Source organism: Microtus pennsylvanicus, chromosome X, assembly GCF_037038515.1.
Source record: "Microtus pennsylvanicus isolate mMicPen1 chromosome X, mMicPen1.hap1, whole genome shotgun sequence".
Lineage (NCBI taxonomy): Eukaryota > Metazoa > Chordata > Mammalia > Rodentia > Cricetidae > Microtus > Microtus pennsylvanicus.
The window spans coordinates 127,177,097-127,204,906 of NC_134601.1; the positions used below are offsets into that span (position 1 = coordinate 127,177,097).

At 44.6% G+C, this 27,810-nt stretch overlaps 1 protein-coding gene across 2 annotated transcripts in view; it reads right to left on the bottom strand.

The window, feature by feature from the left end:
• Positions 1–27,810, bottom strand: part of Iqsec2 (IQ motif and Sec7 domain ArfGEF 2) — a 78,470-nt gene that overhangs the window by 37,727 nt on the left and 12,933 nt on the right. For both annotated transcript variants that reach the window (XM_075958396.1, XM_075958395.1), the window contains exon 2: positions 20,726–20,755. In XM_075958396.1, coding sequence (XP_075814511.1) covers positions 20,726–20,755 — 30 coding nt within the window. The remainder of the gene's footprint in view (positions 1–20,725; positions 20,756–27,810) is intronic.

Here is a 27,810-nt window from a genome sequence, read left to right on the forward strand (position 1 = left end):
AACTCTCAAAGGATGTGGATTCCAAACTTTGAAATTCAAATGCTTCTGAATGAATGGTGCCAACACAGTCATAAAATGTACTAAGTGTAACTAGCCCTGCCTGACTCTATTTTTCGACCCCAATCCCAAGTTAGACCTCACACAATCCACCTTTTGCAAACAAGGCTTTCTGTATCCCTTGCCTGGACTTTAACTTTTCATATAGGCAAAGATGGCCTCCTGATCGTCCTGCCTCCACCTCCTAAGTGCTGAGATTATAGGCATGCCCCACCCTGTCCAGCTACAATCGTCTGTCCTACTGACTGGTAATGTGACAGTTCCAAAATACAAATTTAATCCAGGTAAACTCCCACCTCAGATTCCTTCACATAATACTTCGTTACCAACAATTCTGGCTCTCAACCTTTCTGAGGGGATACAAATCCATTTATGCATTTAATAAAAGCTATGAAGTATCTTTCTCACAAAATTATGTGCATAGTTATGCACATGTAGCATTTTGATCCAATTTCAGGAGGTTCGTGGGCCTCATTGAAGCCTATACACTCCACTCTCTTGCTCTATCTAAAAACATCCAGTTCTTTTGCATATGTTATTCCTTCTGCCTAGAATGCTCTTCAGTACTTCACCCATCTGGCTAATTCGTACTTATTCTTTAAGACCCAAACCTCAGGGTGAGTTCACCTGTGCCAGCCTCAGGCCGGGCTGGAGTCTCTCCCTTGCGATCCTGTTCTTTACCCTCTACCCCATGGTGCTCTTTTTTGTCACAGGCCTTTCACAGTCTTCCACCAACTAACTGGGGATTCATGGAGGACAACAGCAACCTTGCATAGGCAGTACTCTGTAAGTGTCTTCCGAAGTAAGTACCAACAACAGCGACTCTACAGAGTACCCACCGTGTTCCAGGTACTTAGTGATATGGACTCTGAATGAATTCATTTGAATGGAACCACCCACTCCTTAGTCAATAAAATCCATGATGCCGTTGGTAGCATTCTGTCTTTTTTAACAGAGAAGAAGGGATCAAAAGATGTGTGAAGTAATTTGTTCAAGTGACAGTATTTCCCCAAATACTGCCTGTTATGGTCAGGGCCAGTCTTTGATTCAGAACCATCTTCACACATGTATTGGGTTATGCACTTTGTTAGGAGGAAAATAAGGTCTAAGTCCTTTTTCCTCTTCTGTAGTGACAGCCACCTGCAATTTCACAAGACCATCTCCAATCCTAAGAACAGCCTTGCGAGGTAAGCAGGCATCAGCCTCATGACTAGATTGAGGAAAGAGAGGCCGAGAAGCTAAATGACTTGCCCAAAGTCACAGAGAGTGGAAAATCTTGAACTTAAATTGACTCAACTAATTTTCCTCAATAGGTCACCACGTTTGGAAGAGTGAAAAAGATGACAAGGTCATTCTTCATAAAGGAAGATGGAAGAGAGGTTTTTTTCCCCAAACTCATTAAAAATGTCACCTCCTATAGGAAGCCTCCCTAGATGCCAGATGGAGTTACATGCCTCTACTCTGGGAGCCAGCTCAGCCTAATTGAGTTCCATTCCATAGTACACTACGCTTCTTTTCTCCATGCTAGACTAGAACTCCCTGAAAGTAGGACCAGACATACTCCATTTCAAAAGAGCAGCACATGCATTTAACCACTGACTCATCTCTCCAGTCCCAAGAATACATATTTTATTTAAAGTGTAGATAAAAGTTATTTCCATCACTTTAACAAGTGTATAGACTAGCTAAAGGTAAAGGTTAGTCATAATTCCTGTCCTTATTTAAAAGAGGCATACATTATATAGCCGTTTAATTAAGAGGTGGTCAAAGGGCTGGACAGATGGTTCAGTGGTTAAAAGCACTGCCTGCTCTTCCAGAGGACCCGGGTTCAATTCCAAGAACCCATATCATCTATAACTCTAGTTTCAAGGCATCTGATACCCTCTTCTGGCTTCTATAGGTGCCAGGCATGTATGTGGTACTCAGACATACATGCAAACAAAACACCCAATGCACATCAATCAATCAATCAATAAATAAATAAATAAATGAGAATTGGTCAAGAGTGGCATTGGAGGCTAAAGAGACTGCTCATCTGTAAGAGCATGCTCTTGCAGAGGACCTGAGTTTGACTCCTAGTACCCATGGCTGAAGCTCATAACCTCCTAGATCTCCATCTAATGCCTCTGGCCTCTAAAGACACCTGCAAGCAGCCTGGTCTACATAGTTAGTTCCAGGACAGTCAGAGCTATATAGTGAGACCTTGCCTTATAAATCCAAACAGGAAGAGAGAAATTCTCCTGGCAACTAACAAAGTGGTCCCATAAAACAAACAAACAAAAATCAAAATTAATCCGTACTCCAACCAATGTATACAAGAGGTTGTGTTTTGCCACAATTCTTCTGATCTTTTTAAATTTTTACATTTTAAAAAATGGTGCTTCGTTATGGTTTCACCTACAGTTTATTAACAAGTAGTAAGTTAAGTGCCTATTCATAGTTATTCGGTTATTATCTATTTCATTGTTGAAACATCAGATGGTGTTATTTAAACATTTTCTTTTGCTTTATGTGAGACAGGATCTCACTCTACAGTGTAGGCTATCCCAGAACTCACTAGGTAGCACAGGTGGGTCTCAAACTCATACATTTCCTCTTGTCTCAGCTTCCTGAACGGTGGGACTACAGGTAAAAATCTACCACGGCTGGCTGACCTAATTCTCCATTGTAAATAGGTTGTTATCTTTTTCTTATTGACTTTGAGGACACAACCTAGATTTAGACAGAGATAACAGCATTTTACCTGATATCTACATCTATGTAGTTTCTTTCTACTGTCTTAACTTTGGATACAGTATCTTTCATCAGTTTTAAATGTTAATGAAGAAAAACATTATTTTATGGCTTCTGGGTTTTGTTGTTTGAGAAGGTAGCTCACTGTGTAGCTCCTGCTAGCCTTCAACTCCTGATTTCAAGTAATTCTTATGCTTCAGTTTCCTGAGTATCTGGGACTACTGGCAGGCACCATCACAGCTGGCTTAGCTTCTAGATTCTGTTTTGGTTTTTTGTTTGTTTGTTTGTTTCCAGACAGGGTCACACTAAGTAGCCCTGGCTGTCCTACATACTATCTAGACCAGGTTGACCTGGAACTCACAGAGACTCACCTGCTGGCCTCTGCCTCCCAGGTGCTGGAATTAAGGGCATGCACCACTCACTGCACCAGGCTTTGTCTTCTAGGTTTTAAAGTCTCAAATTGCAAGACCTTCTGTATCTTAATATTATACTTAAAATATTCCAGAGTTTCTTCTGTTAATCCTAAAAGCATATTTTCATATGTGTTACTGGTCTAAAATGTCTTTTTCATCAAAAATGGATCTTACATTTCAACATGTGGGTTTGCATCTAAACTCCCTACTTTGTCTTATTTATATATTCCTCTATTTCTGTGAAGATAAAATATTTGTAATTACTGCAGTCTTTTAAATTTCTTTTAGATTTATTTATTTTATTATTTTATGTGTACTGCACATCACATGTATGCTTGGTGCCTATGAAGGTCAGAGGAGGGTATTGGACCCCCTAGAACTGGAGTTATGGACGGTTGTGAGCTACCATGTGCTCACAATTGAACTAGGCCCTCTGCAAGAGCAGCCAGAGCTCTTAACTACTGAGTCATCTAGTCCATTAATGCACTCTTTGGTAAGATCTGGGTACATTTAATGGGTGAATGTCCTACATTATTCCTCTTTTTCAAAAAATTCTTAGTGAATATTTACTCTTTTAAATGAGCTTTAAAATATAATTGCTCAATACCAAATAAAATATCACTGAATTTTTATGACAAGTACATTGACCATTTTGATCAAATTGGGGAAAATATGATTGTTTATCATACTGAACATTTTCCTCCTCAAATAGAAGATAACCCTTGATGTAGTCAAGTCTTACAACCTTCAATAAAAATTTATAGCCCTCTCCAAAACAATTTCCTGTTTCATGTAAATTTCTAGGGAGTTTGTAGATTGTTTTTTAATACTGTGAAAAGCATATTTTTCTATTACATCTTTTAGAGTCTACTGTTATTTAGAGATGCTAATGTTTTGGGTACATATTTGCCCTGTACGTACCTATCACATTGGAATTTCTTAGTAGTTGAAAGAAATTTTCATTTTATTCTCTTTGACTAATTAGACAATTATATCATCTTCAGATAATGCTAATTATGAGTCATTCTAATATTTACACTACTCATTTCTTTTTAAATCTCATTATTTATAATTGGAAAAAAATATACACATGTATGAACTTGTCAAATAACAAATTCAATGAAAGAAATCCCATTATTTAAAATTTCCAAAAATTATTAAATAATAGTGATAGCAATCATTCTTACTTTGTTCTTCAATTTAATGGAAGTGTATTAAGTGCTTCATTTTTACAACTAATGATTATCTCTGATTTCTGATAAAAACAAACCTTTACCAAGTTAAGGAAGTTTTCACTAATTCCTAGCTTAATGTATTAGCTATCTTTTGCTGTGTAACAAATTATTCCATTTTAGCAAGAGAATATAATGTAAATTTATCAGAACATTTTCCAGCATTAATAAAGAAATGAAATCATCTTTCCTATAAAGGAAAAATATTGCAACAAATTACACTAACAGAGTTCCTAACATTTATCATTATCATTTGTTATTGTCATTATACTATCATTATTTTAATGTATATGGGTGTTTTATTTGCATGTATGTCTGTGCACCAAGTGCATGCCTGGTGCCTGTGGAATCCAGAAGAGGGCACTGCATCTCTTGGAAGTGGGTTACAGAAATTAGTGAGTTGTCATGTGGGTATGGGCAATTGAACCCAGGTCCTCTGGAGGAGCAGTTACTGTTCTTAACCACTGGATCATCCAGCCAGCCACCAGGGTTCCTAATGTTGAACACTGAACAATCCCTACAATCCTAGGAAGCCTTTATTTGTTAAGATATTCTCTCTCTCTCCCTCCCTCCGTCCCTCCCTCTGTCCCTCCCTCCCTCCCTCCCTCTCTAAAATTGGGTTCAAACTTGTTACATAGTCAAATCTGACCTTGAGCCTCTATCTTCCATTCCAAGTGCTGGAATTAAAAACCTAAGCCACCAACGCAAGAAAGATCTACTTTTAATACGCTAATGGATCCTATTTAATAATATTCTATTACAATATTTGTTACATCAGGTTTGGGGTCAAAAGTCTGAAATCCCAGAACTCAGGAGGTAGAGGCAGTAGAAACACAAGACTGAGCGCAGCCTGGACAACATTAGTGGTTTCTAGGATTTCTCAAGTAACTTAGTAAGATAAAGGGAAAATTGGCTGGAGACACAGTTCAATCTAACACGCATAAATCCCTGCATCTAATTCCTAGTTCTGATAGATAGCAAATGATAAACAGTTGCTCACTGACATATAATTGTGTATGTGTGGGAGAGAGGATTAAAAACCCAGAGTTTTGTGTTCTTCCATTTAGCTTTATCTCCAGCCCTGTTCTGCTTTGTTTTTGAGAAAGGGTCTCTCTATATTGCCCAGGCTGATCACTTCCAACTCCTAGGCTAAGGCAACATTCTTGCCTCAGCCTCTTGAGTAGTGGGGACTGCAGGTATGCCACTGAATGGCCAGGTGCCTAGTCTTATGTCATGAACTGGGAAGATGGCTATCTTTTCTTATTAGCTGACCTTGCCAGATTTAATAGAACTTCCAGAACCTACAAAAAAAAAAAAAAACAGCTGGACATGGTATTATTCCTCAAGAGAAAAAAATTGACCACTTTTTTTTTCATTTTATTTCTCACTTTTCCATTCTATTCCAAGTGGGATTTTTTTTACCCTTTTATAGGTAGTTTCAGTAATTTACAGTTTCTAGAAAATCACCCAATGAAATTACATTTTCATGTTTCTTGGTATAAACACACACACACACAAACACACACAGCATTTTCTTATAACTTTTTAAAAATCTCTTCATAATTTATGGTAAACCCTTTTTTAAAAATCTTATTTTGACTACATTTTCTTTGCTTTTTCCCCAATCATATCTGCCAGAGGATCAAAACTTTTATTTTTCATTGATTTCTGGCTTCATCTACAGTAATTAATGTATTCTGTTTTCTTTGTGTTGTTCTTTTTCTAGCGTCTTAAGTGGAATAGTTAGTGTAATTTAACCTGCCTTGCTTTCTAATTAAAGCACTGGGAGAGCTGGGACTACAGTTCAGTGGTACAATGCTTGCCTTGCACTCGTGAGTGAGGTCTTAAGTTCGATTCCCAACATCATAATCAATCAGTCAATAAATAAATGGCGCTGGAAACTATGTTTTTCCAGAACCCCTATGGACATACCTCATAAGTTGTGAAATGTAATGGTCTCCTAAATTAATTTATTGTATATAATCTATAAATTCCATTCTTACTTCTTTTTAAATGTAAGGTCTTTCATTTGTTTGTTGAGGTGGGATCTCACTGTGTAGTTCCAGCTAGTCTTGAACTCATTGTATAGACCAGACTGGCTTTGAACTCACAGAGATCTGCCTGCCTCTGCCTCCTGAGTATTGGGACCAAGGTGTAAGGCACCACATTGCTGGGGCCTCCCTTTCTCTTAATACTTCCTCTTCTTGAATTCTAATCAGAGATATAAAACAGGATTTCAGATTAACTTGGAAATAATACTCTTCTCCAAAAATGTAGGCAGATCCTTCCCTCTGCCTAAACATCCTTCCACAGTCTACTCAAATGGCAAACTCCTATTCATACTTCAGAACATTCTTCAAATGTCACATATTCCAAGACCAACCACTCCCAGCTATGGAGACTGGCCTCTAGGCATGAATTGCTTTCTTTCTTTCTTTCTTTCTTTCTTTCTTTCTTTCTTTCTTTCTTTCTTTCTTTTTTAAAAAAGAATAAAGTACAAATAGATTCCAAAGGTCCTCTTTAGTCTCCAGACCTGCTCTCCCAAGATATTCTCCTCAGACATTCAGACAACCACTCGACAGTCACTCTGGGGACTAAGGGACACGGGGCAGGGGTTGGGGGTGTCTGGCAATGATGGTGCATATTGGTTTGGGAGGGGAAGGATTGGGGGAGAGTTAGGTCTAGCTCTTACCTGCTCTCTGCCAGCCTGCCTGAGGGGGTTAGCTTCATGGAGTCAAGGGCCTGAGTAGGACAGCAATACTGGTGGAGAGTGTGAGACGCTGTGGACCTGAGAGACAGTGAGAGACAGGGAAAGAGAGACAGAGAAAGAGACAGGGAAGGAGGGGAGGGGCAGGGAGGGCAATGGGGACAAGGGGATAAGAGTAGGTGGGGGATGGAGAAAGGGAAGGCTCAGAGGAGAGGAAAGTGAGGGGGGTTGGAGGGAGGGAGGACAGAAAGGAAGACATGATGGGAAATGGGAAGACAGGGAAGGAGGGAGAGAGGGAAGAAAAGGAAAGGGAGGAGGAAGAGGAAAGAAAGGGAAGGAGAAAAGGAGGGAAGGAGACATGGAAGGAGAGGGGAGGGAGGGAAGGAGGAGGAAAGAATAGAGGGAAGGAGGAAGGGGGAGGAAAGAAAGGGGGAGGGAAGGAAGGAAGGAAAAAGAAAAAACCACAAAGTCAAGAAAGAGAGGACAGCACTCAACCACAAACAGAACACAATGACAACAGGGGGCAGTAGAGACAAGAGCCAGGCTTGGGCCTCCTGTGTTCCAGGTGACTCCGTGGGAACCTGGGTCACTGAGAGACGCTGGGACACCACAGCAGGGAAGGGAAAAGGAGCCCTCCTCACAGCAGACAGCACAGGGGAAGGTAGGAAGGAAAGCAGAGAGAGGTGAAAGAGAAGGAAAAGATGTGTGGGGAGTACAAGGACTCCCCTTAGAGGAAGGGAGGGGAGGGGAACCCCAAAGAAGGGGCCTGGGGTAGGTTAGGGTAGGGTGGAGCACTGAAGGAGCAGAGGAAAAGACAGAGAGAAACCGAAAGAGACAGAAAAGGAGAAAGAGGAAGGGCTAGACAAAAGACACAGAAAGAACACAGGGAGAGCCAGAGAGTGCCAGAGCGGGGTGGGGGGGGGAGCGCTGAGGGCAGAGAAGGCTGACAGGATCTCAGTGGTCTTGGTGACAGGATAGGACTCAGAGCTCGGGGCGAAAGGGCAGGCAAGGTAGAGGACAGGGTGGTTCCAAGGAGTCTTTTGCTTCCAAGGCCATTATTGTCCCCCACACATCCCAAGGCTGGGCCCACAGTCCACCCCTCTGCTGCACCCCACCCCCCACCTCCAGTGCACAGTCTAAAGGCCCCTCTGGCACCTGCTAGATGTGATTAAAGTCCAGAGAATGGCAAGAGGGAAGAGGAGGGACAGTAAGTAGGGGGGCTAAGGGCCTTATCCCTGCCTTGTCCAACACAGTGTGGTTTCTGGGGGGGGGATGTCATATCAAGTGGCCATAGCCAGGACAAGCTGAAAGTGGAGCCTGCCCCTCCAAGTCAGCCAGCCTCTGTCTCCACAAGTCCCTAAAGGTAGATGGTCAGTATTGGCCATTCAAGAGCCCCAGTAAAAGTCAGCCCAGCTGCCCATTCTCTAACTTGGTACAAGTCAGAGGGTGCCCACATCTTTACAGAGACTCTAGCTTCCCATGTGAGAAGTCTCATCTGAGCTCTCAATAGCCATCATCAGCAGAGTGGCCATTTCTCAAGTACCCTCTATGTGCCAGCCTCAGACACCCTCAGGCTGCTGGAATGTTGGCATCAGAATGTCAGTGGCTGAAGTACACAGGCTGCCGGGTGTGGGCAGCTAACATCGGGACAGTCACGGAGGTCAACTCTCACGAACCACTGACTTACTGCTTGATGCTCCAAGGTCCTGAGCGAGCTGGCTTTCAGATGCCCACAGACTCACCCACTCAAGCTGGCTTCCTCTCCTAAACCAAAGGCCTTCTAGAATACAAAAAGGGAGCCAGAAACCAGGAAGCCAGAAGGCGGCTGAATCATCAGGCCAGGTCTGAGCAGGAAGGGAGGGGGGTCAGGCTAAGTGGCCCAGGTTCCTACCTGCTGCTCCTCCAGGGGGGTTCCATGAGTCTGGACCAGTCCCAGGGGCAGCCCCCTCCCTATTCCCTGCCAGTGCCACCCCGTCGCTATTCCCACCTCTTCTTCCTCAGCCCTTCCCTAAAAGGAGGAGTCAAAGAGGAGGGGCCAGGCCAGCTGGGCTGCAGGCCAGGCTGCAATTGGAAACTTTACTCCTTCCTTGCTCTCCAGGGGCTGGGAATTCCTCACAAGAGGAAGCAGTTTAGAGAGCTCTCTTAGTCCTCATGGTCAAACTTGGGTCTGGGCCCCCCTGTGCATCGCTGTTATCCCCACAGGCAACTTGTCTCATCCTGAGAAGTTTGTGTCACGGGGTCTATTTGAATACCCGCTGTAGAAAATTGAGACACGAAGCTTGGCAGTAGTGGCAGAACCCCAAGATTAGGGCTTAATTTGGATATTCCAAAAGCTGGAACCTGGAACCTCAGGTCCATTCCTACTTTGTGCATACAGAGATCTTTCAGCAGAGGCTTCTCACAAACATCTCCGCTGCAGCACATTTACTGTAAAATTCAAATCACCCAGTTTCGGATATGAGGATATGGCCCTGAATATTCTTTATGACTATAGTAAACTCTCAAAATAAAAAAAAAAATCCCAAAGAGAAAAACACGACCGTACACCCGCCATTTATAATCCAGAGGTTGCTCCTCCATCAAGACTATGCAGCCTGAATCTACAGGTCCAACCACAGAAACCCGGAAAGGAGCACAATCTCAGCAAAGTCAACACAACAGAGCACAGCTGGGCGTCTGGCACCTGCCTATCCACCACGGCACTCTCTACTTTCTACATGGGGAGCACTGGAGAAACAGAATTGGGGGGGCTGAAAGATGGGTGTGTTCTAAAAAAAAAGGGGTAACAGTTACAGCATCCTAGCCTTTCATGGCCCCAGAGCCCAGGCTCCTGGCTGTTCTGAGCAGAAGGCTCCTGGGGAGCGCCAGTGTGCTCAGTGATCTAGAAGAAACAGGAGCTGACAGGCCACAGGCCAACCTTCCTGCCTCCCTACCAGGACAACTGGCTCATCTGAAGAACGCCAAGGCTGCTAGGAAGAGAGAGGCCCTCTGAACCACCACGAACCTGGCATCTGTGGGACCTCTGAAGCCTCCCCTCTCTCTGCCCATCTCCTATTACTGGGTGCTCAAGCCCTCATCACAACCTCTGCTTTGTCTACTTTTCTTGGACAACTCTCCCAGCTCCTGCAGCTGTTTCACATCTGGCCCAGTTCTTCCTCATGCCTGACAGGGGTTGAGGACAAGAAATTGTAGTCTGAAAGGCTGATAATGTGTGACCTCAGTCAGGCCTGTTCTACTCTCTGGGGATTCCAAGAGTCTTCACTGTGGAGTCTAGTAGAGTTCAATGCAACCATTTACCTGGGCATATCCCGTGAGACTCAGTTCGGCTTTTATAGAAATGACAATTTCCTACTCCATAGGTTTGATTTTGTTTGTTTGAAACAGTCTTGCTATGTATGTCGCCAGGCTTACCTCAAATTTATAATTCTCCTGCTTCAGTCTCCCAAGTACTGGGATTTCAGGTATGTGCTACCCTGCCATGCTCTGCTTACCTCACAAGGGTGTTTATTCATTTGTCATTTTTGAAACGTGGTCTTGCCACATAGCCTTTGGCTGGCCTGCGACTCGTTATGTAGCCCAGACTGACCTCAGCCTCACACCAATCTTCCTGTCTCAGCTCGCTGAGTACCGGAATTATAGGCACGTGCCACTACACCTGGCTTACCTGCCAGGTGCTTCTCAAGATTCCATAAGCCCAAGTATGCACATGAAGATGAAAGAGTTGCTGCTGGAGTAAGAGCATCTGACCCTTCTCCCAATGGCCATGGGGTGGGGGTGGGGGACTTGGCCAGAGCACGTTTGCTTCAGAGATGAGGAAGAATTCTAGGGAAACACCTGTTAATGAACTGGAGCCTTTGTGTAATTCAGACCTATCTACACAAGTTACATAAATTTATGATGACTCACCAGGGGCTGAACGAATTCAGAGTGAGGAGTTTAATCCAGCCACAGGGCACTGGTGAGCACTTCATTCGACAGATACATACTATGGACTAGGCACGGTGCTGGGTTCTAAAAGTACAGTATGTCCTGTCTTCAGGATGCTTATGTCTAACTGAGAGGAGACATTCTGTTCATGTGGAGACAGGAAGCAGAAAGAATTCTGTACAGAAGAAAGGGCCCAAGATGCCACTTCCAGGAACTTCCAAGAGGCCAACGTGGCTGAGTGAAAACTTCATTGAAAGATACGTATGAGGACAGAGATGCAGAAAGGGTTCAATCTTGCAAATCCCTGGAGGCCATGATAGGGGTTTCTTGCTTATACTAGGATTATTTCGGAAGTCTGTAGTTCATGGATAGGCATGGATGGAGTATCTCTAAAGCCCCTGGAATAGGATGAGAAGGATTCTACAGGAAACATTACTTTTGCAGCTTTTGTCAGCTTTGGCCATGATCCCACGCTTTAAATACCTCGTAAATGAGCTAGCAGTGGGGGACGTCCCGTGGATCCTTCAGTGACCTTGTCCCTCTCTCTCACCGTCAGCTAATCTGGGTCTTCCTCCATTTGGGGGGGGGATGGGGTTTTGCCTCGTAGCCCAGGCTGGCCTTAAACTTGAGCTCCTGCCGCCTGCACATTCTCAGTACTATGATTAGAGATCTGGACCACATTGTCCCCACCTGCACCTCCCCTGGACAGAATTACTTCTAATTCTCAGGCACATGCAGCTGCTCCATGCCTGTCTTAACCAGTACTCTCCCTCTGGGCCCCCACAATCACCTCCCCTCCTAAACAGCACTTCCTTGTTCTTCTAAAGTCAGCTAGAAGCAGTGTCCTCTGGGAACGTGCCCTGGTCCCACTTAGGCAGGGTGGATCACCTCCCTAGTGTCCTCCCACCCTGCTCACCTCACAATACTGCTCATGCTTCATCTACTTAACTGGGAAATCTTCAAGAATAGGTGTCCCACTGAGCCCAGTGTCCCCAGCACCTAGCACAGGTCAACCTGGTTATACATGTTGCTGGGAGACAATGAACACAGCCCAGGAAGCTGCAAGATGGGCCAGTGGACACTAGAGGGCACTGAAGTCACTGCAATTCAGTGGGTACAACTGGACCAGGGCCTCAGCACCGGCCTCCTCAGGTAAACTTTTCTATTTGCAGACCCTTTCTCCTAACAGTTCACTCCCACTGCACATGAAGCTTGAATCCCTCGCCCAGGCAGGTGCTAAGCAGCCCTCGCACATGCCTGGCCTGCATGCTGTCCATTTCGTCTCACACAGCTCCCACCTCTCTCAGATAGCGTCTACTCATCCTCCAAGTCTCAGTTTGGATGTCAGCTTGGGTATCTTCCCTGACCCTCAGGCTGGGTTAGGCACACTTCCCTGATGCTCCCACGGGACACACTTCTCTTATTATTGTGGGTACTCCTATGCTTCCTAACTAGACAGTGGGGTCCAGCACGAGGCCCATCACTCTACTATGCACCATCCTATCAGTCAACTGGTGTCAGTAGGTACTATATAAATTATCCTCCAATGACATAAAAAATGTATGAATGAATAGATTAATGATTTGGGCAAGTCACTTTACCTCCTCTAGTTATGTCTCCCACCTGTCATAATGGCCACACAAATTAAAGATAATGTGTGTCAAGTTTCCCTAACACTACCTGAAATTCAGCAGATATTTTCAGAACCAAAGCAATAATTAATATTTGGAACAAGAAAACAAAGGAAGAAGAGGAGTTGGAAGAGGAGTTGAAATGGACTCTGCCTGAGCCTTGGATAATCTGTCACTCAGACTTACCAGTAATAATAGGATGGTCATATTTATTAGAAGAACAACAGCATCCTTTACATGCTGGAATCGAACCAGAAGGCCCCAGATGACGTGGTAGGAAGACTCTAGTTTCAGCCAGAGGATGCTAGGTCAGGGCCAAGTCCAGAGCTGTGGTCACTGCCCTCACATCTAGAGACCAGTCATTACTGGCACAGCCGGTTCCTAACTCTTTACTAATAGGTGAAAACTTGTCCAAGAGGTCATTAATTAATTCCCTCTGTAATTAATGTAAAAACTGCAGGGTTTGTACTAATGGAAAAGTAAGTTCAAGCGTCACGCTGGTAATATTGATAATGTATCTCTGTAATTATATACTACAAATAACCATAAATTTAGTCACTGAACTAATAAAACAGAAAAATCCCTAAAGCAACCACAAGCTTGGTAGCAACTGCACCATCAGTAACACTATGCCAGTTGTTGTGAGGCTATGAAAATTGCCACAAACTGGTAGCAATGGTAATTTGCACCATGCATTTAAAAGGTGCTTTGGGCTGGCACATGCCTTTAATCCCAGCACTCAGAAGTGCTCTCAACCTCAGTTCAAGACCACCCTGGTCTACAAAGAGAGTTCTAGACTAGCCAGAAATACATAGTGGGACTCTTGTCTCAAAACAAAAAACAAAACAGCTTTAAAAGGTGTTTGACTTAAAATAAAGAAACAAGATAGCTCAGGAATAGAGCATATGCCTAACATGCATGAGGTCCTGGGTTCAACACAAACATCACAGGAAAAAGTGAAAAATGGTTTTAGATAAAATAGTGTGTTTTGATATAAGAATATGGAACTTGAAAACAGAGAACAAAGGTCACCTGGAAATAAGTAAGAACCAAAAACTGGGCGGATGGGCAATCTTAACATCATAAGTGCCTGCATGGAGTATCCCCAGGCTCAGATTTTTGTTTGTGTTTGTTTGTGTGTTTTTGTTTGTTTGTTTGTTTGCTTGCTTTTAGAGACAAGGTTTCTCTGTGTAGCCCCAGTGGTGCTGGAACTCTCTCTGTAGACTAGGCTGGCCTCGAACTCAGAGATCCACCTACCTCTGCCACCCAAGGGTTGGGATTACAAGTGTGTGTCACCATGCCCAGCTCCTGACCTGACTTTGGTGCACATAAGAACTCTGCTGAGTACAGAAGAAACACCAAGATCTAAGTACTTTACCTCTCTACCCTCATCCATTTCCAAGAGAACAGAAACCCACCTTGCTGTCTTGTATTACCAGAGGCTGGAAAGGATCTCTGCAGTTAGATGATAGGGACCTTAAATCACAAAGCTTCCAGGTTTGCGACCATGCTAGGGTGCACAGCAGCAGAGGAAGCCACAGAGAATAATCACCAAAAAAGAGATGAGAGGGGTCAGGCAAGCTATGAGGGATCAAGACAAGACACAGGCCCAAAAGATCCACAAGTGATCCAAAGAGCAATCTTTTTTTTTTCTTTTTTCAAATCTTAATTGTATTCTACCAAAGAGCAATCTTGTCCCTGACTTCTGGTCTTGATTTTGGCTGGTGAAAAGCATGGCTATCATTCATTTACTATTCTTAATTTTGTGAGAAGTAACCTCATTATACCCCTCCCCTCTCTATTTCTGAGCTAGCACAGGCAAGCTTCTGTTCCCTGCAACACAATGTACCCAAACTAAGACAAGTGAAATTTGGGGATACAAGCGCAGAGCTTGTATAAGGGAAAACATAACAACACTTATGTCAGGATAAGTGACTGCAATTATTATGAAATTTGTGTTTGTTTGCCCAAAAGCTCCTCCTCATTTCCTAACACTTGCTATCACAGCCACACACTACAGGCAGACATTCACACACACAGACACTGACACGCAGAGACAAATGCAGCAACCACCAGATATGTTTACGTGCAGACACCCTGACATGCATGGCCTCGAAGCAGCATGCAAAGTTGTCCCTGTGTTCATCTCAGCAGCAATGACGCAGAGCCTTCCTGACATGCAGCAATACACACCCACACATATGAACACAGTGGTGCCTGTAAGGCTCAGGGCAAGAGTCGAAGCTTAACTGGGCTCTGCATAGCCTCCCTCCCCAGCTGCCAAGTGACTCATCCCTAGGGCTGCTAATTAAAGCCAGGACAGAGGGGACAGAGGCAAGGGGAGGGGAAGAGAGGGAAGGCAAGTTTATTTTGGTGCCAACCAGACACTTTGCCAGCTTAGGGGTCACCCACTTCCGGGGGCTGGGCCAAGAGGAGGCAGGGAAACCCAGAGAGTAAGGGGAGAAGAGGAACCACTTGCCCTATCTCATATCTCCGGAGCTTCCAGAAAAATTTCCTCCTTTGGGAAAATTACCCAGCTCCCCTTGGTCCTACCTTCTGTCTTGTCATCTGAAGCCAGATCAATCCCTCCAGATTTTTGTTCTTATACACTCGCCGTCCACCTCGTTATCACATTCTTAGCTTATCTTTGTCTGTAGCAACCCTAGACTAAGAGCCCCCAAGGGCAGGGGTCCGCAATTACCTCCTTCTGTGTCCCCCTACTCCCAGATTGTCCAACACAGGCCTGTTGAGTGAATGCCGAATATGTTTCAGGAAAGCAATCAGGTAAAACCCATGACACTGTGCTGATTACAGAATCGGATGAGCTAGATTCCCACCTTAACTTTTACCATGGGGCAAATTATCTTAGCTTTTGAAGCCTTAGCACCTTTGCAAAACAACAACAATATACAGCCTTTAAGATGACAGTGAAGATGAAACGAGAGGCTACATGTAAAGTGCCATCACTTGGTAGGGCTGCTGCTCAAAATGAGAAGTCACACCTGCACCCCAGGCTAGGAGTAGAAGGAATGCTCCAGAGGCAAGCTCTAAACCTACATCCACCACAAGCTACCAGAAGGACCGCAGACAAATCCCAGGAGCTTACTGAATACAGTCTTATGTAAAGTGGGGAATCACAATACGTCACCGTAAATGTACCCGCCAAGTATCATGTGGAGAGCCCAGCTCTTAGAAGTAGCTCCATAATTGCAGCAGCGATCACAAAGGATAGCTAGCAAGAGGGGCCCAGACCTTGGACACTTAGGAAGCCTAGGATGGAGGAAGCAGTCTGGGTGGATGAAGGCCAGGCTTCCCACACTGGACAGGACAGGAATTGTGTTCCCTTTCCCAGCCAGAGAGCGGGTTGCAGGCAGTAAGTAACAAGGCTGGAGGCACAGGAAGCAGTAGGAACAGAGAGTTGGGCAGGGTGGGCAGCCAGGCAGAGCTGAACAGGAAGCATATGGGAGGGAAGAATTGGGCACAGCTGGGGGCACTCTGGGGGATTGACAGTATCTCAGATACAGGAATGGGGGAGCCAAGGAAGGATTGTAAGGTCTTAGTCATCCTAGGAGGTCAAAACAAGGAAGAATCTTCAAAATTACCTAAACCAAATTCTCAGTGGGACAGATAGGGATACTGAGGCTCGGAGTGGGAGGCCTCCTCTGGGAACAGAGCCAGTCATTGCTCCTCCTCCCACTTCCCCAGACATCAGTGGCTTCTGTTGCCATGGGGATGTCCCTGGCTCAGAGGGTGTCAGTGGCTCCCCTACCCCCTCCCTCCTTCCCTAGCAACAGGCCACCTCCTCTTGCTCTTATCATTCCATGCCTAGCAACCTCAGCTGGTCCCCAGGGTCATGAAGTTCCTTCCAGTCTGACCTCGTACAACCATGACTGCCTCTGGGACAGCTGTGACTCCCTCGTCTTCTGCTGATAGTAACAATTCAGCCTCTTCCGATGGCCTGTTTTTAAGTTCTACCCCGTCCACATTTTGCAGCATGACTCTAAATCATACAGCTACGAGTCAGTTTAAGAGAGACTGGAGCACAACTGGTTGAGTCGCTACTTGATGTTGAACACAGCTTTACTTCAACTTCCCCCAACTCAGAGAAGTCAGAACCATTGTTTCCATTTTATAAAAGAGAAACAAAGGACCAGAGAATTTAAGTGGTGATGGCAAAAGTCAGACAGCTAGGAAGCAGGCTGTGTTGACAAGCTTTGTGATCTTTAGCTATGGCTAGTCTTACTCTGGACTTTGGTTCAGGTACCCTTAGGGCTGACAAATTCTGATGGATATACAGGAAACCCAGACATCTATCTTTGCCCCTTGCCACATCACCAGCTGTTCAATACTGAGGGGTCGGTCCTAAAGCCTGGGCCCTAACATGGGTGGTCTGCAGTCCATGTATTCTATTCACGCCTTGCTATTCAGTTTTCACACTAGCTGAGGCCTAGTCTTCTTGGCATTTCTTCCACTCACCTAACTCTTTTCCAGCCACACAAGTACCCAGGTATGCACACACTCATGAATGCAGCTGCTTCCTGGATGGGGAAATTGGAGTTTGACAATAGCCAAACAGATTTGCCCAGTCAAATTACTGGAAAGCAACATAGCCCAAAACGGAGCCCTTAAACTTGGATCCAAAAATTTCTACTGTCTTTTTTTTTAATGCCACAAAGTCTACTTTCCTTCTTTCCTGGTCACTCAGGTGTGTATAGCCTGCAGCCCATAGGCTGCCTACACCCCAGGATAGCTATAAATGGTGCCAACACAAAATTATGGACTTACTTAAAACAGAAGATTGGTTGTGCATGTGTTTGTAGATGATATGTGTGCATGGGTACACAAGGACGTGTGTGTGTGTCTCTGTGTGTGTGTGAAGGCCAGAGGCAGGTAACAGATGTCTTTTTCAATTGCTCTTCTCTATTTTGAGACAGGGCCTCTCACTGATTTGTTAGGATGGCTGGCCAGCAAGCTCCAGGGATCTGTCTCCCTAGCACTGTGCTTACCAGACCACGCCATCACGCTCAGCTTTTTATATGGCTTCTAGGTATCTGCCTGAGGCCCTCACGCTTACATAGCATGCACTTAAGCAAATATGCCATCCCCCCAGCTGCTATTATGAGATTTTTTGCATTGTTTTATAGACATCAGTTTACACAGTTCTCGTGTGCGAACTTTGTAGATGACAGCATCATATCATAAAGTCACAAGGCTGGACGTGCCTGAAGAGATCTGTGATGCATTCTTGACCCAATGAGGGGTCTGACCTCTAGAAGTTGTTCTTTCCTGCCGACATCTGTTTTAGTCCAATTGACTGGACCATGGCTTTAAACACGCCCCTTGCTTTCCTTCTCATGCTGATTCTATACCCAGGGACTCTCCGTATGTGAAATCAGTCCTGTGCAGCCCTGCATGCTTCGACATCACCTGCTCCAAGAAACACTCCCTAATTGTAGTGAACTTGAGAAGTTATGTGTGGGGTCTGAGAGTATCCTCAGAGAGCCCCATCCAACTATGGTTCCACAAGACCTTGTTGTATATGTGCTATTGCTATAGACTCTTTTTTTTAAAAATATTTTTATGGTTTATTTAACTTTATTTTATGTGCATTGGTGTGAAGGTGTCAGATCCCCTGGAACTGATCTTCAGACAGTTGTGAGCTGCCATGTGGGTGCTGGGAATTGAACCCAGGTCCTCTGGAAGAGCAGTCAGTGCTCTTAACCACTGAGCCATCTCTCCAGCCCCCTGCTATAGACTCTTTCGCTGCCCTGTAGCGACTACTATAGTCTGATCTACCTGCTGATTCCTCAACACTTCTATAGCCTCCTTGACTATGAACCCAGCATACATGCCAGGAAGCAGATGTGAGTAAAATCAACACCAGCTTCAGAATCAGAGAGTCCAGGATATGAATCAGAGAAATTCCACCCTATGCCATTGATCTTCTCTCCCTGGGTGAGGCACTGACTCTCTTGGGATCTCCTCTTCCTCGTTTATCTTTGTTTTGTTTTTGAGACAAGGTCTCACTATGTAGCCCTGCCTGTCCTAGAACTCTCTCGTAGACCAGGCTGGCCTCAAACTCATAGCAATTCAACTGTCTCGGCCTCCCAACTGCTGGGATTAAAGACGTGCGCCACCACCGCCCAGCTCCTTTCCGTCATTTGTAAATCAGACATCATAATCCATGCCTAATGCAGCTGCTGTGAGTTTTAAAAGATCATATTTAGAGTGATTAGTATCTGAAGAATCAATGATATTTATTATGATTACTAATATTTGGATGGTGCTCATCATCTACAAAGCTGTCAAGAAGGCCTATAGTGATAGTATAGGCAGCAATCTGGGCTTGGGGCCAAGCAGACTGGAGTTTGAATCCTGGCTTGTATCCTCAACTGGAAAACACAGACGATAAGGCCAGCGCAGGTTCCATCCACAGTGTCACTGGGTGGATCAAATAAAACAAATCCTTGACAAATTCTGTAAGTTATAAAGGCCCAACATATGCCATCATGTGAGTCATGATCATGGCTATTATTAAATACCATGAGCTAAAGGTTCCAGGAACTCCCCAGCTGGGAGGAGCTGACATCTAGAGATGTGCTCAGTCTGGTTCCTCAACAAGTTAGCAGGCATATCCACAGAGATGCCTATGGAAGGCCTGGGCCTGAGGTCATACCGGGTGCCTTTCTCCAAACTCACAAGAAGGACATTGAGATCCTATGTCCTTTCTTAGAGAAGTGCCCTCCTAAGTGCTAGAACAAGCTGTGCCTGGCTATGCTCCTTGGCAGCATGCAAGGATTAATTGTGTGCCATCAAAGACCTTTTGCCCAGACACCAGGGCTGACTATATCCATCACATTCTCACTGATTCAGTGCTGGCCTCAGTATGTATCTCCCCCACACACACACAGCCCTCCTCTTGGACCTGGGCACCAATGTGGTCACTCCAGACCTCCTGCAAGAGATGCTAGGACAGACTTCAAAATGCACAGGCAACTTCTGAGCCAGCCCGCTAACCTGCATGACAGGAACTGTGCTGTTCCACATGGTTGGCCAAGCTGTGCCCAGCCCAAGGGTTTACAGTTGAGAGGCAGTGAGTGGGGGGTTGCGCCCCATTTGTGCTGTGTTCACCAACCCAGAAAGCCTGGTGAGCGAGGTTCATAAGAAAGGGCCCATTCTTCCAACAGATCCATTCAGAAGGAAGAAGCGGTCCTTAAGCGAACCATTTCTACTCATGACAAAAATGCCATGTTTACTAGTGCAGGCTGGAGAGCACTGGCTACCCCATTGTGTGCCTCTACTGCCTGGGCCCATCTCATTTCAAAATCCATATTTCCCAGTCCCGGTGCTAAGATTAGACCACACCCTGAACCCCCTCACCATCCCCACATTATCCCAGTTTTTGATACTTCTGCCTTAGTGGGGTTTCTGACAGGTGAGGGCCAGAGGAATACACAAAGAGCTCCGGTCTTAGTCCCGCTTTACTTCTGCTCCCTCAGCTGGTAACCTTTAAACCTTACCAAAGCTTACAAACTTTAACCAAGCATACAAGAAAAAAATGTTTCCCTGTCATCATATATGTAATTCTAACATCTAGAACGTGTCATATCTAAAGTCAATCTAAGGCCCATTACTTGAGATTGGCAGAATTCAGGATAGAGAGGGAAAATAAGACCAGGCAAGCCTAGCATCCATTGATCCCTTCTTTCCTGGAAAAAGGAAATAGAGAACTTCCTGGGTCTGGAGCTGACCAAGATCAGCCTCTTACATGGCCCTGCACTGAACAACAAAGCTCTCAAGTTCCCTGGACCACAAAGACTGAGTAACGGTCTTTAACACCATGTCTATGCCTGCCAAACATGTCCTCCCTGTCCTCCCATCCATTCCACACAGCCTCTAATACCAATGGGGAAAGAACCCTGCCATTGACCCCTGCCCATGGATCCCAAAGTAATAACCAGAAAACCCCTCCACCCCAAGCCCAGCCCCATCCCCCAAGTACTACTAAAGAAGCGAGGTACTGACCTGACTGTTCTGGAATTCTCACCATCAGATCTGCAAGAGAATCAGGAAATAAACAACAGTCAGTACAGGTGCACCACTCTTTCCCCTACCCTACCCTGAAGTCCAACATATGTCATGAAAGCACAGACATGTGTTTCATTCATGTACAGAGAACAGCAAGTGCAAAGGCCATGGCAGTGAGTGCTTAGTCAGTTGGAGCAACAGGGAGAACTGGTTGGTTAGGTAAGCAAGGCAAGGGCCACAGGAGGGGTGTGAGGTCAAGGAGGGAGCAGCAGTCACAGTGAGTGCGCATCTCCCTGTCTCTGAGAAGCAGCCAGAGACAGCCAGGTTCAAATATTGTCTCTACTACTTACCATCCCTGTGAGCTAGGCAAGCTACTTCATCTAAGTGTGAGCCTCAGTTTCCCTCAGTCCCCCAATAATATAAGACTGATCCTCACAGAGCTGTTGGGATGAGTAAGCTCTTTAGAACCGAGCAGGCAAATGCCACATATTATTAATAAGATACAAGAGGCTTTGCCAACTGCCTAGTCCGACCTGCCTATTTTCCAGTTGAAGAGAATGAAGCTGAGCGGGTAAATGAGTCAGCCGCTGTGCTCCTTTCTACTATGCTGGGCTGCCTTTTTCATTATGCATGGCCTCAGATGCAAAAGAAGGGTGAAATTGAATGGAGTGAAGGCCAGCTCTGAGGAAAGCCAGGAAATGAGCAAAACCAGGACCATTTTCCTCCCCCTCACTCTTCTTTGGGAAGAATGTTCATTGTGCAGGCACACACGCCGGTACAAGCCGCCACACGGCTAGTATGTGTGCACATGCGTTTGTGTGGTGGAGGTAAGGACAGAGAAGCTGTCATACTGGGAGCAGAAGAGGAGAGAAAGGAGAATCAGGGACCCTGGAATTGGGAGAATATTGGGACGTAGTCTTCCTCCCTCTTCACCCCACACCTCTGGTCCTCTCCCAGGCTGAACTGAAAAAAGCACAGAGATGAACACATAAGACTCTGTCACCAGCTGAGAGAGCCAAGATACAATCTCAGGGTTTCTTTGGGGGGACTGTGATCTATATGTACATTGAGAGGATGATTTTAGAAGAGCATCTGTTGAGAGAGTGAGCATGCACACACACACACACACACACACACACACACACACACACACACACACACACTTACTCCAGCAAGGAAGGGCAAGTAAGCATCGAGGTGGTAAGTGAGTCTGACGGCTTCCTAGCCACATTATCCTGAAGAAGTCACCTTGCTATCTAGAACCTCAAAGTCTTCACTCAGTAAATGGGGCAGTGACAAAAAATCCTCCCTTCATGGAATGGCTTTGAGGCTCAAAGTGCCTGACACCTGGTGCCAATCTGTTGCCTTTTTGTCCCCTTAAAGGGATAGAAAAACCAAGGCCACAACACAACTTATTACAGTTATTCAAACTTTCCATCACACTATAGCAACAAGATGGCTTCTGGAATCCCAGCTCTGTTATTCTCAGGTATCAAGTCAAAGGAACCAAACTTGAATGACTCCCCAGCTGCCTACAGAATGGAAGCCAGAACCCTCAGTACCTCTAACACTAATCTCCTGCTCCAGGGAGGCTGGTCTACAAGCACACATTTATTCAGTTGGCTATACTGTAAGTTCTAACCTGGGAAGATAACTACCTACTCAAGGAGTTCAACTTCATCATTATCATCATGAGCCATCATTGAGCATCTACTATGTACCAATTTATAGTATCTCTGCTTCCAAAGCATTCCTCGGATGTGTCACTGTTCTTAAGATGGTAGTGGGGTTGGGGAAATGTTCAAGTCCTGAGGCAGAGTGTATTAGCCAATTCTCACATTAGACTGATTCTTCTTAGTTTGGGAGAACATAGCATCATAAGATCCACAGTGGGGGTGCATCCTACCTCACAGGCCTAGTACTAAGCATTTAGTATGTTGTATGTGGGGAACAATAATGCTAGTCAGTTTTTGTCAATCTGACACAAACCTAGGCATACTTGAAGAGAGAGAATCTTAATTGAGAAAATGCCTCCACAAAAATTGATCTATAGGCCAATAGGCATAGCTATTGGGGGTGATGCCACTCCTGGGCAGGTGGTCCTGGGATGTATAGGAAAGCAGGTTGAGCAAGGCAGGGGAAGGAAGCCAGAAAGCAGTGTTCCTTCATGGCCTCTGCCTCAGTTCCTGCCCTGACTTCCTTTAGTGATGGGCTGTGATGTAGAAGGGTAAACTGAAATAAACCGTTTCCTCCCCCAAAGGTCATGGTGTTCTATCACACCAACAGAAACTCTAGGAGAACGATCATCAATATAGTGCTAGCTGGATGTTTTTCCTCACCTGGAAAATGATGGAGCTGTGTTAGTTGCATTCTAAGCAGTCTTTAGGCTTTGACATGTTTACTTAAATCCCAGTGCCTGGGAGGCTGAGACAGGTGGATCTCTGAGTTTGAGGCCACCAGCCTGGTCTACAGAGTGAGTTCCAGACAATCAGGGCTACAAAGAGAAACCCTGTCTTAAAAAAAAAACAGGCAAACAAACAAAAATCACAAAAATTACTTTCTTCAGAACTCCAAGGTTTATTGCTTTTATCAATTAGAGTAGGCTGTCCACATGTGGAACCAAAGACCCAGGAATCATACTCCACTACTTTTATTAAATTCAGTAGAAGTAAATGTCTGTCCATATGTCTGTCTGTCTATCTATCTATCTATCTATCTATCTATCTATCTATCTATCTATCTATCTGTATATATGTATGCATGTGTGTATACACACACCCATATCAGCCCATATGTTCATACCCTGTTTGCATGCCCCCCTTTCTCCTTAGGCTAACTTTGGGCCTAATGAGTAGACTTGGATAATAAGACTACAAGCCCTAAAAGTAAGCTTAAGAAATCTGGACAGGGAATTGAGTCCCAGATACCTAGAGTATGGTCTAGAAGGGATGGGTAGAAGGGATGGGGTCCTAATGAGCATGGCTTCTTGACCCCATATACACTTGCTTGATAGGGAGGGGGTCTTTGAAGTTTAGGGCCCAGGCCTCTGTTTCTTGGTATAGTTCATGGTATTGGGATTTGTAATACACAGAGCCCAAGATCCTCTCCTCCTTTGGATTCCTTAGCTAGGTTCTGCTTTGGCAGTTTAGGGAGTAGGGATGCCCCAAGTGGCAAGGCCTTCAGGATGCAGCTAAACAAACACATTGATTCCCAGGCTATCCATTGGGGCATTTCATTTGTAGCTCTTTTGGTATACTGATATTCACTTCTGAACAGCTTTTGCAAAAATTGTGCACTGAATGCATTCTTACATTAGAAAATCTAGGAACCCTTGGAAAAGGAAAGGAGAAAAAATGTGTGAAATTACATCACAGAGGCAGCAACCACTCTGAACAGTTTCTATTCCTCTCATTCTCTGCAGTTCTTTATGTAGCAGAAATGATTTTGCACTGTATGATTTCCATGGCTTTTTACATTACATGTTTGCCCATGTAACTGCATATTCGTCATGACCATTACTTTGATTTGTCAAGATGCAGTTAACCATCCTCTGAATGTAGTGAATGGATGTAGGTATATTTTCTCATTACTAAAATTGTGCTTGGTAGACTTTCTTTTCCACACAGCTTTAAAGCAGCACTCGACTTTTAGGAAACTAACCTTATAGGAGCAATTGCATCCAGCTTAGCTCTCTTTCTAGACTGTCACTCCCGCTAGCTAGGTCTGCTTTTATACTCATGCATTCATTAGCACACAGTCACTCTGTACTTCTATGAACCAGATCCCGAGCTAGGCCTATGGGAAGAAACGAGGCAGAGCTCCAGACCACCAGAAGATGATGTGTCAATCATGCTTTTCAAAAGGCAATTTCAGAACATTGTGATTATGGCTGAGAGGGAAGGAAGAAGCAGATATGAAGGGAAAACAGAGAAGGGTCTCCTTAACCCACCCTATGGACATGAACATAAACTCTTTGAGGATATGGTCATGGAAGACGAATAAATATGAGTTGGTTAGAATAAGAAAGGGAATGTTCACTTAAACACAACGAGTTGAATAAACTGATTTATCTGTTACTCCCCAAGTCCCATTAAAATGTAAGTAAATAAATTTTAAAAAGAAAAGAAAGATAAAGTCTGAGGTGTCAACCAGAAGTAACTATTCCACTTAGAAAACCCTTTCAGGGCTCACGATTTGGAGGTGCTGTACACCTCAGAAGGCAGAGTGAGGGATAAAGCTAAAAATAGTGATTTGCAATGCTGTCCTCAATGCTGTCCAGTCAGGGGCTCTCCACCTCCAGCGCCATCCCAGCAACGAGAAGCTTTGGATTTGAGAACACCAGGTGCAGTGGCAGACAGGGTAAAACAGAGCTAAAAGCAATGGGATCTTCCTTGGAAAATAGTGGGACCCTAACTTCCTTCTACTCTCCGACTTCCGACAGCAAGATCGAGTGTGCATGGCTTCTGTGCACCTGTCTAGTGTCATGGATGCTTTTCTTACTGCAAAGACACTTAAGTTAGGACTTCTGTTTTTACGGTGTATTTAGTTGTATTTTATGTGTATGAATGTTTTCTCTGCATGTAAGTGCACTGCGTTTGTGCTTGGAGCTAGCAGAGGCTAGAAGAGGAAGCTAGATCCCCTGGAACGGTAGTTGTGGGTGGTTATAAACTGCCCCGCAGGTGCTGGAAACTGAACTTGGGGCCTCTGAAACAGGTGCTCTTAACTGCTGAGTCATCTCTCCAGTCCCCAGTTTAGGTATATTTTGCTTCATGTTAAATAAACCTTAATAGAATTCATTATTTTCAAAGGAAACAAAGTTCTAGGCAGTCAAAGCCTACACTATGATGCAAAGCTATGTGGGGGAGACCACCAACCTGGAAGGCAGATGGACAAAGAAAACAAACCAAAGAAGGAATTTGGAAGGAACAAAGACAATTGAAGAAATCTGGGAAGTGAAAAACAGTGAGAGCCAGAATAAAAATGTCAGTGCCATTAGAAAATAAAAAAGAGATATCTTAGGAAACAAAGTAACACAATAAAGAGGATGATGGAAGAGAAAAGATGAGAAAATTAGAGGATTAATTGAGGAATTCCTCCGTCTAACAATAGGGGTTCCAGAAATAGAAAATGGAGGAAACAGTGGGAAGGAAACGCTCAAAGACACAATATAAGAATGTTTCCCAGCACTGAAGGAATGAAAGGCCAGCAAGAAAAACAACACAAAGACCCACATCGAGATACGTTGCTATGGAATTTCAGAACACTGAGGAATAAAGAAAGATGGTAAATGCTTCTACAGAAAAAATACATTATGTATAAAAGATCTTTCTAGAATGTTGTCGGTCATTAGTCTTTCTATAGTCCTTGTTCAACATAACTCCGGACAATCCTGGAATAAAAGGATGGTATTAGTGGTGGTGATGATGGCAAAGATCGAGTCACACTTATGACTTAATATCTGTCTATATTTATTATTTTTCTGAGATAAGATTTCACCAGGTAGTCCAGGCTGGCAAGGGAATCTTAGAAGGCATTTTTGCCTTCTAAATGCTGGGATTATAGGCATGTACAAGGCTATCACGCTTAAAATATCTTGTTCCAGAACTAAAGAGGCAAAGATCACATTGTGTTTATATCTTGAAGAAAACCAAGAGACCACAACCAAAGACTTAAAGACCAGGCAACAGTATATAAATTTTGTTTTATAATTGCTAGGAAGCACCAAGGAGGCTTCACCCAAGGTATGCCTTCTTTAAATCCTAAACAGGTATTATATAATCATAATAAATATAATAAGCGGGTATTACTGGTCTTTATCATAGTCAAACTTACAATAACCCAAATAATAACAATAGTACTATTTATTATGTGGTTCTAATGGTCCAGGACTCATGCTAGCTCCCTAACATCTGTGCAAGGTAGCTGTTCTCATCGTACAGATACAGGAACTGAAGCTTGGAGGAGCAATGTGAATTACCCACAATTGCCCAGCCGATAAGCGGAGGATATGAGTTGAAAATCTTTGATTGCTTGGCTGTTTGAGACAGGATTTTGCTATGCAGTGCATGCTTATGGGGAACTTGTGTTCCTCCTGCTTCTGCCTCCTGAGTCAGCATGTGTCATCCTACATGCTGACAACAAATGCCTTTAACTGCCACAACTTCTGCTCCTTTCTGTCACAGCAGAGCCAAGAGGCACTTCCTCTCCCATGTGGCCTGCAGACCTGATCTACCTTCCTCACCTGTCTCCCATCTCCCCGCCACACATACCTAGCCCAAGGCACCTATACCAGGAACGTTTAACGAGCACTTTTATTTTTTATTTATGCTTTAATTTAAGATTTATTTTTGTTTTGTGGGTAGGGTGTTTTGCCTGTATATATATGTCTACGCACCACGTGCATGCCTGGTATCATCAGCAGCCAGAAGAAAGGCTGGATCCCCTGGAATTGGAGTCACAGATGGTTGTGAGCCACCATGTGGGTGCTGGGAACTTAAGCCAGGTCCTCTGGAAGAGCAGCCAGTGCTCTTAACCCCTGAGCCATCCTTCCAGCCACAGCAAGCACTTTTAGAAGAGACAGAAAAGGGGCTATCCAAAAAAGTGGGGGTAGGTACAGATATTACAGATGAATGGAGGGGCAGGAAAAAGGAACCGCCTCTATTGGCCTTACTTTGTCCCCTCTCTGTTGGAGGTTCAGCCATGATGGGAAAGTGTGGGTGGAAGGGGGAGCAACTAGAGCAAGCCTTACGTTGTATAAGCCTAAACTTGGCCTCCACGCCCCTTCCAGTGTTTTGGGGGATCATTTCTGGCTCACCTGCTTTCACTGCCTAAATAAAGAAGACGGGCTGCCCTTCAAGCACCTAGCCCATCCTGGAAAAGCCTGGCTTACGGCAGACCAGAAGCCTATCAAGTCACAGACAGGGCACCCAGAGAGGCTTGAATGGAGCCAGAGCCCAAGTTCTGCAGCTGAGGCTCCTTGATGATATAGTCCAGGCAGGGGAGGTTAAGGGAAGGGATGCGCCAGGGCTGCTAGAGGAACGCTCGTGACACTGGCTGGGGCCAACAGTAACGCAGGGTCAAAA